At 26.0% G+C, this 15,508-nt stretch overlaps 1 protein-coding gene across 1 annotated transcript; it reads right to left on the bottom strand.

The window, feature by feature from the left end:
• Positions 1–10,574: 10,574 nt before the first annotated feature.
• Positions 10,575–15,300, bottom strand: LOC111280150 (putative hydroxyacylglutathione hydrolase 2, chloroplastic). Its single transcript, XM_022867336.2, has 8 exons — positions 15,145–15,300; positions 13,889–14,071; positions 12,729–12,932; positions 12,038–12,161; positions 11,782–11,882; positions 11,618–11,692; positions 11,427–11,525; positions 10,575–10,864 (listed from the first exon to the last, which is right to left on the bottom strand). Exons 1-8 carry the CDS (start codon positions 15,196–15,198, stop codon positions 10,718–10,720), a joined length of 987 nt encoding a protein of 328 aa, XP_022723071.2. The 5' UTR covers positions 15,199–15,300; the 3' UTR covers positions 10,575–10,717.
• Between the last annotated feature and the right edge of the window lie 208 nt (positions 15,301–15,508).

Here is a 15,508-nt window from a genome sequence, read left to right as displayed (position 1 = left end):
ATATGAACTTTTAGAAGTTCAAGAAGATTTAAAATACTTGAAATATCCTATTTGAAGAATTGATCAAAAAGAGCAAGTTTTAAGGCAAAGAACTATTCCCTTTATAAAAGTTCAATGGAGCAATCATACACAAAGTTAAGCAATTTGGAAAATGTTAGATGATATGAAGAAACAACATCTTCAATTATTCAAAAATGAAGTTATATCAAGTTTCGAGGATAAAACTTTTTATAAGTTAGGGAAAATGTAATATTCTTAAAAGAAAAGACTATTTCAATTATTTTTATAAGTGAAAGGACTCTTTAATAAAGACTGAGAAATGTAGATGACCTATTAACAAATAACCTAATTTTTATTAATAGGGTTAACTTATTCAGTTTTCAGTTGACGACTAATTGAAAAAAAAATACAAACTTATTTTCTCTCTATTTCTTATACAAAAAAGATAAATTGAAGAATTCCAAGTGAAGGGAAAGAACAAATCTACAAGGAGAATTATCTGTCAGATGTGAGTAAATAATCTTTTTCAATTTTGAAGTATTAATTACTAAGTCTTGAAATATAAATTATAATCGAGAAACCTTAAAATTTTAGGGTTTTCATTATCCCTCTTTGGGCAGATGATTTAGGCTTTAATTAGGGTCAAATTAAGTGTTGAGAAAGTTGGTAATGTGATTTACTGCTGAAACAGAAATTTGATAGGAATAGAAAGAAAAATTTTTGTTTCGTATGAATCTTGATATGAATCATATGTTTGCAATAATAGATTAAGGTTATATTCTGTATTAAATGTTTAAATACTGCTATGATTGTTATATATCATTGGAAAACATATTGAATCTACTTTCTAATGAAATAAACAGGAGTTGAATTCGAGTTTCTTATGAAGAGTTATCTAATTTGTACCTAAGGATGTGCAGGCAGCCTAGTAGCAGCAGTAGGGAGGAATTACGAAATTTTTCTTAATTTTCATACAAGGACTTATGGATTAAGCCATATATTTTTGGAAAGCTTATTGAGTCTACTTTCCAATGAAACAAGAAAAATGGAATTTGGAGTTTCTTATGAATAAATATGTAATTTTTATAAGAAGGTATACAGGCTGTTTGGCAATAGCATATGACGTGGATTGAAAAAACTGTTATAATTAATCGACTAAGAATCATGAGATGGGCCATATATGGTTAGAAAGCTTATTGAGTCTAATTTATAACGCATTAAAAAGATTTTAATTTTGAATTGGATATCTTGAGATATGATCATTTAAGTGAAAGTAGTGTAGGCTACTAGAATTAGTTACTTGAGTTAACCATTGTGTAACTTAGTTGATTTTTGTATAAATAGTCTCAAAAAAGGTTGATTAAATTCTGATGTGTTGAAATAATCTTGAATAGGCCATTAATTATTTTGGGGAAAAACTAAGTGGTAGAATCAAAAAGAGATAAATAGAATCTCACACACTTTACTTGTTTTCAAAACTATATATATATATGTATGTTTCTAAATGAATGACTATTTTATTTCATTATTTTTGATGTATGAAAATAGGATCAAGCATATAATTATTTTGTGTTTTTCTATATAAATGATGGATCATACTTATGAATGAAATGAGAAAATGATTTATGTTTAAAGAATAATTTTGTGATGGCTACGTTTTTACATCCCTGTGAAGTGGGATCATCGATACCAGAACTAGTTCTACGGTCCTGGCTAACGGGTTATAGTAGTTAGCATAGACATGATCATACGACCCTACTAACGGGTTATAGTAGTTAGCATAAGGCCCTGGCTAGTGGGTTATAATAGTTAGCAATGATCATGAAAATGAAATTATCGATACAGCCAATGTCACGGGTTATAATAATGACCGTAGCTAATGATAAACGATTGATAATGATGATTTATGATGATGATGATTTATGATGATTTTAATGATTGATCTATGATTTGGTTTGATTACGATATTTGAATGATAGCATATTTTGTAATGATTTATTAAGTTATATATTTTGACATTGATTTATGAATTTATGAAATATTTGGTAAAACGATGATCTTGAAATATTTTAATATTATGATTTGATGAATGTTTTGAATGATCTATATAATACGTATGAAAATAATGCTTGATTTGGTAAGGTTTGTAAGCCTATACTTGCTGAGCTGTGATTTGCTCATTCCCTTTTTACTTTTTCTTTACAGATGAGTAAGTGATAAGTTTGCTTAGTTTTATGAAAAGCTAAAAGATCAAATAGAAAAGATTACTTAGTCATCGAAGAAATTGTTGGCCAATGAGATCTTATGAGACGGTATTGTATTTTATATGATTTGTATTTGGATATATAAAGATGTATCATTAGTTGGATTAAAGATATGAATTTTACTTGATAGACTATATCAGTTTTAAAATGATTAAGAAAGAAGGCTTCGTATTACTTTGAATTTTACTTCAAGGTAATATGGTCGTGTTGTGTCTTGATCTCGAGGCATGACACATATACATACTTTAGATTTTATAGCCTATCTTGAATAAAACATTTTATAATTAAGAAAATGTTTAATATATATCTATATTATATAAAAAATGTGATAAGTTATTAAATTATCTCTATTTATTTTTATTTAATATTTTTTAGTAAATTAAAATATTATCTACTTTTTATTTATTTTTTACTTAAAATAGTTTTTTTTGTTTAGTCATTTATGCCCAGTTAACACAAGCAATACAGGTAGAAGGTTTAAAATAATTTTTCTACAAATGAATAATTTAGTGTTTATAATATATTATACCTATTAATATGTTTTACACATTTAAATTAATTATAGAAGATTTAATGGTAAATCAATTATAACTTAGTCATAAATGTGTAAAATATAGTAGCAAATTATTGATAATTTTGTTATAAATTAGTGATAATTTAGACAAAATCAATAATAACTTTATATTAAATTAATGATAACTGTATAGTAAATTATGAATAACTTAATAGTAAAATAATAATCACTTAATAGTAAATAAATAATAATTTAGTAGTAAATAATTGATAAAATAATGTATGATAACATAATAATAAATACATAATAACATAGTAGGAAATAACAAATAACTTAATAGTAAATCATTTATATATAATTGTAAATGTGTAACACATATTAGTAAATTAAGGATAATTTAATAAGAAATAAGTGATAACTTAGTAGTTAATTATTGATAACTTAGTAATAAATCAATAATAACTTAATAGTAAATTAATGATAACTTAATAGTAAATAAGATTCAGTTTCTTTCTCCCTCTATACTAATAAAATTGTTACATTTTGATTTTTGTTGGTCAATTTTTTTCAATTTTAATAATCTATTAAATAAGATTCAGTTTAATACTCTCTCCATCCTAATAAAATTGTTACATTTTAATATTTATTGGTCAATTTTTTTCAATTTTAATTACCTATTATTTTTTATTTATTATTAATAAAAATATGAAAAAAAAAATATTTGAAAAATTTTAAATGAAGTGGTTTCTAAATATATGTTTTGTAAAATTTAATTATTAAAATATTTAAAATAATATTTGTCAAAGTTAAAAAATTTTAACCAAAAAATTCAATTGTGACAATTTAACTGGAACAAATAAAGGAAGTAGTAATTAATTGATAAATTTAGTAATAAATCATAAATAGCTTAGTGATAAATCAATGATAATTTAATAGTAAATAATTTATAATTAAGTAGTAATTAATAATTAAAAATTAAAAATAAATCAATATAACTTAATAATAATCATCAATAAATTAATAGTTAATTAGTAATAAGTTAGTATAATAAATTAGAGATATAACTTAATAGTATATCAATTATTATTTAGTAGTAAATTAGTAATAATATAATAGTCAAAGCATAATAACTTAATAATAAATAAATTATAACATAATTATAAATGCATAATAACGTAATTGTAAATTAATGATAACTTTATAAAAAAATGATAACTTAATAGTTAATCATTGATAATTTAGTAGTTAATCAATAAAAACTTAGTAGTAAATTAGTGATAACATAATAGTTATTTTTATTTTAGTTTCATAGTAGTTAAATTATAAAATTTAGTAGTAAATTATAAATAACTTAGTAATAAATCAATCATAATTTAATAGCTAATCACTAAAACTCAGCAATAAATTAATAATAATAAAGTAGCAAATGCATAACAGTATAGTTGTAAATCATTAATAATTTAGTAGTAAATTATTGATAATTTAATAGTAAATCACTAATAATGTAATAGTAAAATATTGATAACTAAGTTGTAAATCGATGGTAATTTTGTTATAAATCAATGATAATTTAGTTGTAAATTAGTTAATTATTAATAACTTTATAATAAATCATCAATAACTTTATAGTGAATAAGTAATAACATTATAATAAATTATTAATAACTTAATAGTAAATTATCAATAACTTAGTAATAAATCATCAATAACTTAGCAGTAAATCATCAATAACTTAGTAAGAAATCATGATAATTTAGTAGTAAATCAGTGATAAGATAGTAGTAAGTGAGTAGTAACTTATTTGTTAATTAGTGATAACATTTTTTTTTATACTCAAAGTTACTAATGATGGAACCTTGGTTACTAGAAAGAGAAAAGGATTAGGATGAACCTACCATGAACTTATTCATTAAAAAAATTTAGTAAAAATATTTTAAATTTGAATGAAACAATAATGTTGTATTATATAAAAAGAAAATTATCTCATATATTATAATTAATTGATAAAATTAATAGTATATGATAAATAACTTAGTAGTAATTCAATAATAAGTTAGTAGTAAATAATTGATAACTTAATAGCTAAGTATTGAAAACTTAATAATAATCAATGGTAATTAGTAAATGCATAATAGTATAATAGTAAATAACTGAATTTAGCAGTAAATCACTAATAACATAGTAATAAGTCACTCCTAACTTACTTATATATCCATGATAATTTTGTAGTAAATCATTAATAATTTTATAGCAACTTAGTTTTAACTTTATAATAAATTATCAATAACTTAATACTAAATCATTAATAATTTAGTAGTAAATCATTAACAATTTAATAATAAATCACTAATAGCAGAGTAATGAATTAGTAATAACTTAATTATCAATCGATGATAAGTATTTTTATATTTAAAGCTTTTAGGGATTAAACTCTTATTACTAGCAAAAATGAAGTAAAAACATAGTAATAAATCAGTTATAATAATAAATTAGAATTAACTTAATCGTAATTTATTAATAACTAAATGCTAAATCACTTATAATTTAGTTGTAAACTAGTGATAATAATAAATCAATGATAACTTATTAGTAAATCAATTTTAGCTTAGTAGTAAAGTCTAGATAACTTAATAGTAAATTATTCTTATTTTAATAATAAATTAGTGATATAACTTAGTAGCAAATTATCAATAACATATAGTAGTAAATCATTATTAACTTAGTAGTTTTTTTTTTTGGTTAAATATTGATATACAGCTATATTTTTTAATATGTCTAACATATTTAATTCATTTAAGAAATTATACTAATTGCCATTTAATACTAAGGTATTGAGTTACAATATTTGTGAATATTATACACATATATACATAATTAAAACAATATTCATGTACCAATTACTATAACAACATATTTTTATTAAAAAAAATCAAATTTTGAAGTGAAAATTTTGAATAACTTTATCTATATTTGTATGCCATTGATTATCTATTTGATAATATGTTAATAGTAACTAGATTAATGCTATATCTTTACTAAAATAAATTATTTTGTTTTATGGTATCATTTATAACATTGATAGCAATTATACAAAAAATTATTGTCTTTAAAGATATTTTTAAAATGAAAAAAAAAATAATGAGTCTAAATTTATTGGAAAACACCATAGAAAAATTACCTATTAGTTATTTTCTCAAGTACATAATATTTTAAATTAAAGCATATGATCTAATAATACTAATAGTAGTGTGAATTCTATAAATTATAATTTTAAAACAATATTGTTTAAATGATGAATTTTTTGTATGAGTTATACTTGATATATAATTAAGTGTTTATCGAATAATGAAATTACTCCATTTTAATTAAAAAAGAGTTCAAATATTAAAAATATATTCACTATCAATTTTAAAGTCTAAGATTTAAAACATAGTTTACCTTTAAAATATATCTTTCGATATTTGTCTAAACTAGATCATAGCTTATTAATTTTAAAATTATGATATTTCATTATTTAACAAACAATAATAATATTGAACCAAAGTTAATTGAAAAAAGTATTTGAATATTTAAAGAACAACATAAAAAACTATTTGATTTGGATAAAGTATACCTTTAAGTAAAGTTTGTCATTTAAACTCTTAGTATAACATATTTTAGTCCTTTAAGTAAAGTTTGTCATTTAAACTTTTAGTATAACATATTTTAGTAAGTTTTGTATATTTAATTATTTTTTAAGAAATCAGTATTCGATACTAAAAGTAGTTTTAGTCAATATCTCTTATAAATACATAAATAAACATCATTAATTATTACATCGAGATACTGATAATTTTTTATTACTTCATATCCTTTTTTTGGAATATGTTTACAAATTAATATTTTTAATTAGTAAAATTCATGTAAGTATGCATTTTTTACCATAAAATGAAATTACAAAATAATTTATATTACATAAATAAGTACATGTTAAAAACAAAAGTTAGTAATGAAACAAAATTATATATTTACTTTATTTCAAGTAACAAAAACTTTATAACAATTTGGTTTCAAATCAAAGTAACGAATTTAAATTTTCAATAATCAATAGATAAAAAGTAATAGTTTGAATGAATTCGGCAATGATCAATTGCCTAAAAAATTTATTAAATTGAAGATAAAAATCCACCACTTGAAAAGCTTTAAAAAGCTCTAGAAAAAACATAAAATAAATAAAAGGAAAAGTACAACATCCAATTTGATTATAATAGAAGATAATCTTTTATCGTTGAAAAAATTTTTAAAAAAGAAAAAATATAAAAAAAGAATGAAAATGATGACTTAACACTAGAAGACTTAAAAGAAAACTTCTAAAAAGAATCAAAATAAAAAAAAAATTAAATATTTATTTTCATTGGAATTTTAATTTTAATTTTTTGTTATATTTATTTTTTAAAACTTAAATTTACATTTTTAATTTAATTTAGTATGATGATAATTATTTCAATTTTATTATTATAAAATATCAAAATTATGATATTATATTATACTTATAATTTGGTTAACAATCACGTGAAATAAAACTAGTTTTTAAAAAATCCCATTGCAAACTTAATCTATATATTTTCATTTAATCAATTTTTTTTAATTTTCAATATATTTTAAAAAAAAATCATGTATTGAAAAAACAAAGCAAATAGCAAAATCTTATTATAACTTTATTTCTCACCAACTGCTTTCACCAATCCTATGTCATAATTTTTATCAATGAAACAAAATAAGTTTTTTTTTTTTCTTTTATGAAGTCAAAATCTCATAACTTAATGTAATAAGTACAAAAATCGATAAAAGGTTAAAAAATTTTGTAGTTGCTTTATAAAACAATTTAATTTGTCTTAAAACATAAAAAAGATTAATTGCATATATTGTATTTCAATTTTTTTTTTTTTGCAAAATCAAGAAATTAAATTATAATTTTTAATACAATGTATATATGCATAAATATAAATTTTTTTAATCAAATTAAAGTATAAATAAAAAAATAATTTATATAATTTATATATATACTTACATCATAACTTGATCTTTTCTGAATTGCATCTAATTATTTTTAAAAAGCCCAATCTCATAATTTTTAAAAAAACATTTAATTGATCGAAGTGAATTAAAATTAATTGAACACATATGTTTTGTGTCTTATACTTTATATCATGTTTGAATAAATATTAGTAAAAGAAAGAAAAGTAAAGGAAAAGAATGGAAGGCTTTTTAAAAGAAAGTAAAAGATATATGTACCATTTGTTTTTATAGACAAAATTAATAAAAAAAAATAAAATAATTCTAACAATCATTGTTTAGTTAAATAATGGAAAGGAAATGAAATGATTTATTATATTATTTTTTTCGATTATAACATTTGATAATTTTTATTTTTACTATAATATTTACATATTTATGTTAACGCATTCCATATTTTTAATTTTCTTTTATTTCGTCATAGAAATAGTCATTAATAAAATTTATGAAATTTATAAAAATAAGAGAAAAAGATTGGAGATAATAAATTTATTGGTAAATGATGTTTATAATTCTCAATATGATTCTAGATTTCAAATCATACACTTTTAATTTAGAAAAATTAATAAAGATATAATAATTATTTTATATTTTAAAAATTTTATTCTTTTCCTTTCCCTTCCTTTTCTCCCAATTTAGGATAATTAAAAAATGAAAAAAGTTAAAGGAAATTAAGAGGAGATAAACATCCCTTTTTTTTTTTTTATTTATGTCATATACAAACAAAGAAAAATATTTCCTATTTCTTTTTGTTTCTTTTTAATTCCTTTCCTTTTCTTCCCTTACCTCAATCCAAACATAAACTTAAACTTGCTACTTTCTCACCCCAATTTCAAAATAAATAAAATGCAATCCAACATCCAATAAAATAAATATATTTATTAGATTAAGATGAATTAAAATTATTGAATATGAGTTATCTTGTCATAATCACTTAAATTATTTTTTTACAAAATAAATTTAACCAAAATTCTAAATTTCTAAAAAAACTAAAATAAAAAAAAAAACATGAAAAAAGAAGAATGACGTGGACCATCTAATTTCTTGATACCTACTAAATCCATTATATGGTTAAGGTCAAATTATGTCATAGGTGTCTATGCTTTGTGAAAATTTAAAATTTATATATTATAATTCATATAAATATAATTTTTATATTATTTTGATATGGTAATTTTAATTTAATTACTAATTTTGTTAAATTTTTAACATTAAAAATGTTGATGTGATTATTAACTTGATGACGTGGGTATTAATTTTGTTGACATAGTATTGATTTGTTGATATGATAATTTGATTAATTTAAAATTAAATATTAAATTATACAAATAATTTCTATACTCAAATAAAATTTAAAATTTAATCCCTAAACTAATATTAAATTAGAAATATAGTTTTTTAATATAAAAATTCAATAAATTATGACACACCAAAGGAATCTTTGGCATAATTTAACTTATGCATAATTATTTATTTGAATATATAAATTAGATGTTTACAATATTTTTTTATTTAATTTTCTATGTTTGGCTTTCCTTTTTAGTTTTTAGCAATTTTTTTGGAAATAAAAATATCATAGCTCGCACGTGCTTCATATATTATTGATTGCAAACTTTTAGCACCAAAAGAACGACTTAAAATTTACTGTAATTACAGAAATAGCCTCCCAATTGAAATTCAAATCCACAAAAAAATGGCGCCAAGAACATAAAGAGCTCTTTGATCGTCTCTTTCTAGTCTGTACTCTGATCCAAATGGTTTCAGAAGCTCCGTCTCCAAAACGTATGCAAAAGCTTAAAATATCATAGGTAAACATTTCTGTTTTTTAAACCAATCTATGGTCTTTAGCCCCTAAACATTTTACATTGATGATCTGTTAATGTTTGCTATGATGCAGGAGTTTCACCCATTTGGTTGAAAGAAAGCTTTAGGGAAGGAAAATTTGTAGGTAAGTTGAATCGAATCTAGGTTGCTTAGGGTTTAATTTGTTGTTCTCAAAAGCAAGGTCAAATAGAATTGAAACCAGTATGCGTTATTCGCTTGACAATCATTTAGATAGGATTTCATTTAGTTTTATGGAAGGATTATTAGAGCAATCTTTTGATTCAGAAGAGGAGATCTAGCTGATAGGAGAAATGGGAGAAAAAATTGTACAAATATATTCGGGAATTAGTGTATTTGTGTGGTGGGGTCTTCACCCCGTTTCCTTTCTTCATGGTTGGAGCTGACGCCTCTTCATCGTTAACCTCAAGCATTTTACGCTTCTTGTTCTTGGGTTCTTCTTCGTCTTCTCCACGATCAGCAACATCTTTATTCGTAATCTCACAAATGACGTAGTCACTGAAACCCTCATCCATTAAAGAATACTCATGCATAATTCACTTGCCATTGCCTTGGCTTGACTTACCTTTCTTGCATGCAAACGAGAAGCATTTGTCCAACCCTAACAGCTGACCACTTGCATTCTTTACATTTTTGGTGCTTCGGCCAAGCCAACATCCGCGTCCTGCATTCTTATCAATCCTCGATTTACTCTTTTTCTTCAACTTGGTGAAAACCCAGAAAGATTTATTTTCATCTTTGTTAAAAAGATTCCAAGGCTCTTCGTTTTCTCCATAAATCTCACCCTCAGTCAAAATGTTACAAGATAATGGCTCAAATATATTTACCAAAAAAAAAAAAAAAAACAAAGTTTTCTTGATCAATAAGAAAATCATACATTATATGTTGATCACATTAGCTTAGGAGAATTAAATTTCGAAATAGCTTTGAAAAATCAAAAAAGCATATGGACATGATGAACGTTTTGTAGTGTTTATTTAACAAATTTAAGTCCTAACATCATCACCTATACACAACCAACTGAAAACAAGTATAACTAATCCTAGAAATTATCCTTTGCTTGGCGGATGACACCCAAGACTTCTGCCTCATTCGCGGTGGCTGGAATATCTAATGCCTGCCTGATTTCTGTACTAGATGTCCGAAGGAAGGGATTGCATGCCTTCTCCATCTTTAATGTGGTTGGGATCTGAAACAGCACACTGATCATAGTCAACTTATCATGCAATATTTAGATTAAAAATGCTACATCAGGCAAAGGATCAAATCAAGCCACAGCCCTGGATGCAGTTTCATATATTGTTGAATCAAGAAAAATGATGTACACACTACACAGCCAAATCATTAGGGGAATAGCTCATACCAAAATCACAAAATGTAGACTATCAGACTATCTCTAAACAACCTGATCTAAGTAGGTGAGTGCTGAACCGACAGACAGTCCTACTTGAAAGACAACAAAAAAACCATATGATTCAAGAACTATTATTATCAATCAAACATGTAAGCAGATCAGCTACACTCACACAAACAATGTTGTGTTGAAGTCCTTAGCACATGCATGCAGATGTATAGAGAGCAAGTGCAAAAGCCATTACATTTATGCATAAAAAATATACAGTGAACAAATGACCCTTAGCTCAGTCAAAAAAATAATGGTCATCTGAGATAAATTTCATGATCTAATCCAAGAATTTTGACATTGTACCTCCTAAAAGGTTCTAGATATTAAAGAAAATCTCAGAAATTACCGTAGGCAATCCCTTGTTGCGAAGGTGAGCTATATGGACTGCATAAGCCTGAAGCACCTCATTCTTGGGTTCTATGGATAATGCAAACTTAGAATTACTCTGCCAAAATGGGTACATAAATGGTTAGTCCCTTTCAGAATTACGAGCATGGGAAAATTAATTGGTTGGCTCCAAAAGATAAATAGACTAACCAAAGTATATTCATGACCACAATATATATTTGTATCATCAGGCAGCGACATGATCCTCTGAAGGGAAGAAAGCATCTGCCGGATAGATTTCAGACATTAAGATAGTATAAAGAACAATGAAGAAGATTTGCCAGATTATAAAACATAGAAGCCAAATTACCTACCTGCTCCGGGGTTCCTTCAAAAAGCTTGCCACATGATAAGCTGAACAAAGTGTCTCCAGTAAATATTGCTCCAGAACCCGGAAAGTAGAAGCTAATATGGCCTGCATGTGAAAAAATTCAATTGAATTATAATAATAAAGAAAGGAGAATGAGAAGATAATGACTTTTCTACTCAAGTATTCTTTCATTAAATTTTGAAATAATAGAAAGTATCTAATTCAAGCAATTTTTTATGGTGTTGGCTATTGAATCTTACCTCGGGTATGACCAGGAGTTTCGATGACATGCACCTCATGACCTGCAAACATCCACGTGTCCCCATCATTTAGAACAATATCAATTCCAGGAATTCTATCCTTGTCTATTCCTGAACCAATCACCTATATGAAAAAGAACAATTATTATATCATTATTATATAGGTCATTGCTCTTCTTATACATGTCATTGTCTGGAACTGTTTGCAAAAAAATTAGAAAAAAAAGCATTCCTCAAAGAAGTAGAAGCTTTATTTAAAAAGGGGCAAAGAAGAGCAAGCATGTGTTGTCCCACACGTGCACCACTGAGACTAAGGCTCAGGCACCAGGTCAAGGTGTGGGATCAAGCCTTAGAACATGCAAAGGGGCACCTCCAACAAGAACCAGGCACGAAACCTTCTAGAACCACCTAGGCTCGATTCACAGCCCAGACTTGGTGCTTGAGCCTTATTCTCGGTGCCACGCATGGGACTTAACACATGCCTCAGCTCCACTTCCACATGCACTGCAAACTAACAATCTCGGACAAAGAAGACCCTATGAACAATTAATACCCATCATTATGAGCAAGATGCAAAGGCCCTACCAGACTTCAGCTAGTTCTCCATTTAGGAGTTGTGATTCAAGAGGAACTTAACGGATATGAGCTCAAAAGGTGACAGAAAGGTTACTAGAAGATGTCATTTTCATACCTTTGCACCATACCTTGCTTTTAACTCAACATTCCCACCCGTGTGATCATGATGGTGGTGAGTATTCAATATATAAGTCAAATTCCGGTTTTTCCGACTCAAAGCATTAATAATTGGCACAGCTTCTGAAGGATCAACAACTCCAACTGTGCCTGTGTCCACATCATGTAAAAGATATGCATAATTGTCTCTGAGACACGGTACCTAAAAAAACAAAACAGTTAGTGAAAAGTTCATATCTAATATGTGGGTAATGTAAATGAAATTCAGTTATTATAACCTTCAACAACAAAAAATTGAAGAACTCTTTCTTCAAGTTATAAGCTTGAACAAAGTTATTCCAACAGAAGATTCAATATCATTCTTTCAGCTCAAAACTAAGAGTAATACATTTCAGGGTCTTTGTTCCTCAAAGAAGGCAACTATAATTCCTTTCAGCTCTGTTAACGAAATTATAGCTCTCAATCATTAAAGGAATCAGGCTACTTTTGCAAGGGCCCATTGACACCAATCAGGTGTGACAATAAAAAGCATGATTCTTCCACATTTACCTCATTGACTTGTAACTGCATTGTGCAAATTCAATGTCATGATAATTGACCTCATGCAACAAGAAGGGTGCAAAAAATATGTGGTGCAACATCAGCTAGTTAAAAGTAGACAGCTGAAGGAAGTTTGGCCCCCACTAACCAACAAATTCTCTGGACAAAATTCTAGGCTGTATGCATCAGTCAGTTTCTTTGCAGTTTGCACTATTACCATGTAATAAGTGAATGAAACAGTGGGCAGCGAATGCTAAAGAAGACCCTGAATCCCTTATTTCGAATTATCAGCAAAAGAGGGGGCAATGGTTACTAGACCACATTTTTTACACCACTTAGGGCCACATAACATTCCTCTATATTTAAAAACCCCCCTCTCTTTTCCCCAAAAAAAATGTGAATCACAGCAACTTCACTAAAAAACCCAACATTGATGGCATTCTTATTAAAAATGGCCAGACATCCAACATAAAACAAAATACAGTATGGAACCAACAAGGTTGAAATGATATCAAATGAAAAATTATGAGTTAAAACCAATAAACAGTCAAGCAAAATAAAAAAAGTGAAAATGATTAAAACCATTCAATACAGAAAGATAGAAAGAGGTGTGCTCGCCAATTCAATTTGTAATGAGGAAGACAAGTTAGACACACTGCAAAACTCTGCAACTCTAAGAGACCGACTTGCTCCACGCAAGGTTTTGAAGGGTGTTGATAATAACCGCATAAAGCCATACACGAGACCTTTTCTTATGCAAAGTTGCCTCATGCTTGGCCACACACAGAGCCCACTCCTCACCTAAAACATCAGAAAACAGGTTTTCAAACTTAAATACCATAAGCCAACATGTATTAAAAAAAAATTCCCTCAATAACAATCAACAGATTTTTGAGAAGCTCTATAGCAAATAATAATGCAAAATTACATAAAAAGATTTGGAATTATCATTGAGATTGTAAACCACCAATCTTTTTTTTCATGAATACATAGCAATATTCTACATTGAAATGATTCATCGCATGGATATCCACATACAATAGAAACAAATGCACAGAGAGAAAGGTCACAAGTTCATATCAAAGTGAAGCCTTTAATTCTATGACTTGCAGGAAATGATTCATATCATGCAATTCAGAAGATTAAAACTCTTTACAACCAACCAAAAATCCTATATTACAAAATCATCCCATTTGCATAGACCATGAAGTTGACAATACAAGATTCATATCAACATGTGGTGACAAAATAATTGCTTGCTTTCTCAATACAAGTTTCAATTTTTATTACAAGGCAAAACTATAGAAAAGCATGACTCAATTTTGGAAGATAAAAAACATAAGTACAAAAAGATAGTTAAGAATGGAATATAAAACAAATTAAACATCACAAAAGCCAAAACTCAGACTTCCCACGAAGCAAAACAAGAGTAAATATAGGCCAGAGGAAGAGGTAATACAAGAAAAGGGAAAACAAAACAAAACAAAACAAAAACACCCATTCACTCAATTAGCCACAACAAGAATTGTCATTTTCCTGAAATGGGTACAAGAAAAAATCAGATCTTCGATGGGGCTGAAAAATATTCCTTTTGATAGTGTAAATAAAGATTTATGTGAGAAATGGGGTTTAAGAAGGGATATATTTGTATAGAAGTCAGATTAAATTATATGAGTTGTATATTGGTAGCAGTGAATAACTGTTTTAGGCAATAAAATTATAAATTATCCAAAAAAAAATCAGATCTTCACCATTATATTTTCATTTCTCTTCCAAAAAAAATGCAAATTCAACAGAAGAGAAGCCAAACATGCAAACAAAAAAGACAGAAAAAAAACCCATGAAGGAACTGAAAAAGGAAGAAAGCAGCAAACCCTAGAACAAGGAAAGGAGGCCATAGCCGATGAAGCCTTAGCAAGCGTTTGCATATCAACTTCTCTTATCTAAAATGGCTCTTCTCCTTTTAGAGGAAGTTTCTCTTTTTACAGAGAGAGAAAGTGTATCTTTGTTGGCTGTCACTCGATAAAAGTGTTTTTCATTTTGTGTTTGTGTGGTAGAATAAAAAATAAATTAAATTAATAATTTTAAATGAAAGATTGAGGTAAGAAAAAATAAAGAAAATTGAATAAAAAAATTTTTGTGTCTGTGGAGGAGAAAAAAAATAATGATAAATTAATTGTAAAAGAAATATTTTTTGTGTGTAAAAGAGAAAGAAAATTAAAATAAAACTTTATTGAT

Source organism: Durio zibethinus, chromosome 27, assembly GCF_047325235.1.
Source record: "Durio zibethinus cultivar Kanyao isolate XHJ-2024 chromosome 27, ASM4732523v1, whole genome shotgun sequence".
Lineage (NCBI taxonomy): Eukaryota > Viridiplantae > Streptophyta > Magnoliopsida > Malvales > Malvaceae > Durio > Durio zibethinus.
Note: the sequence above shows the minus strand (reverse complement) of the source record. Positions and strands in the feature narration are given on the sequence as shown.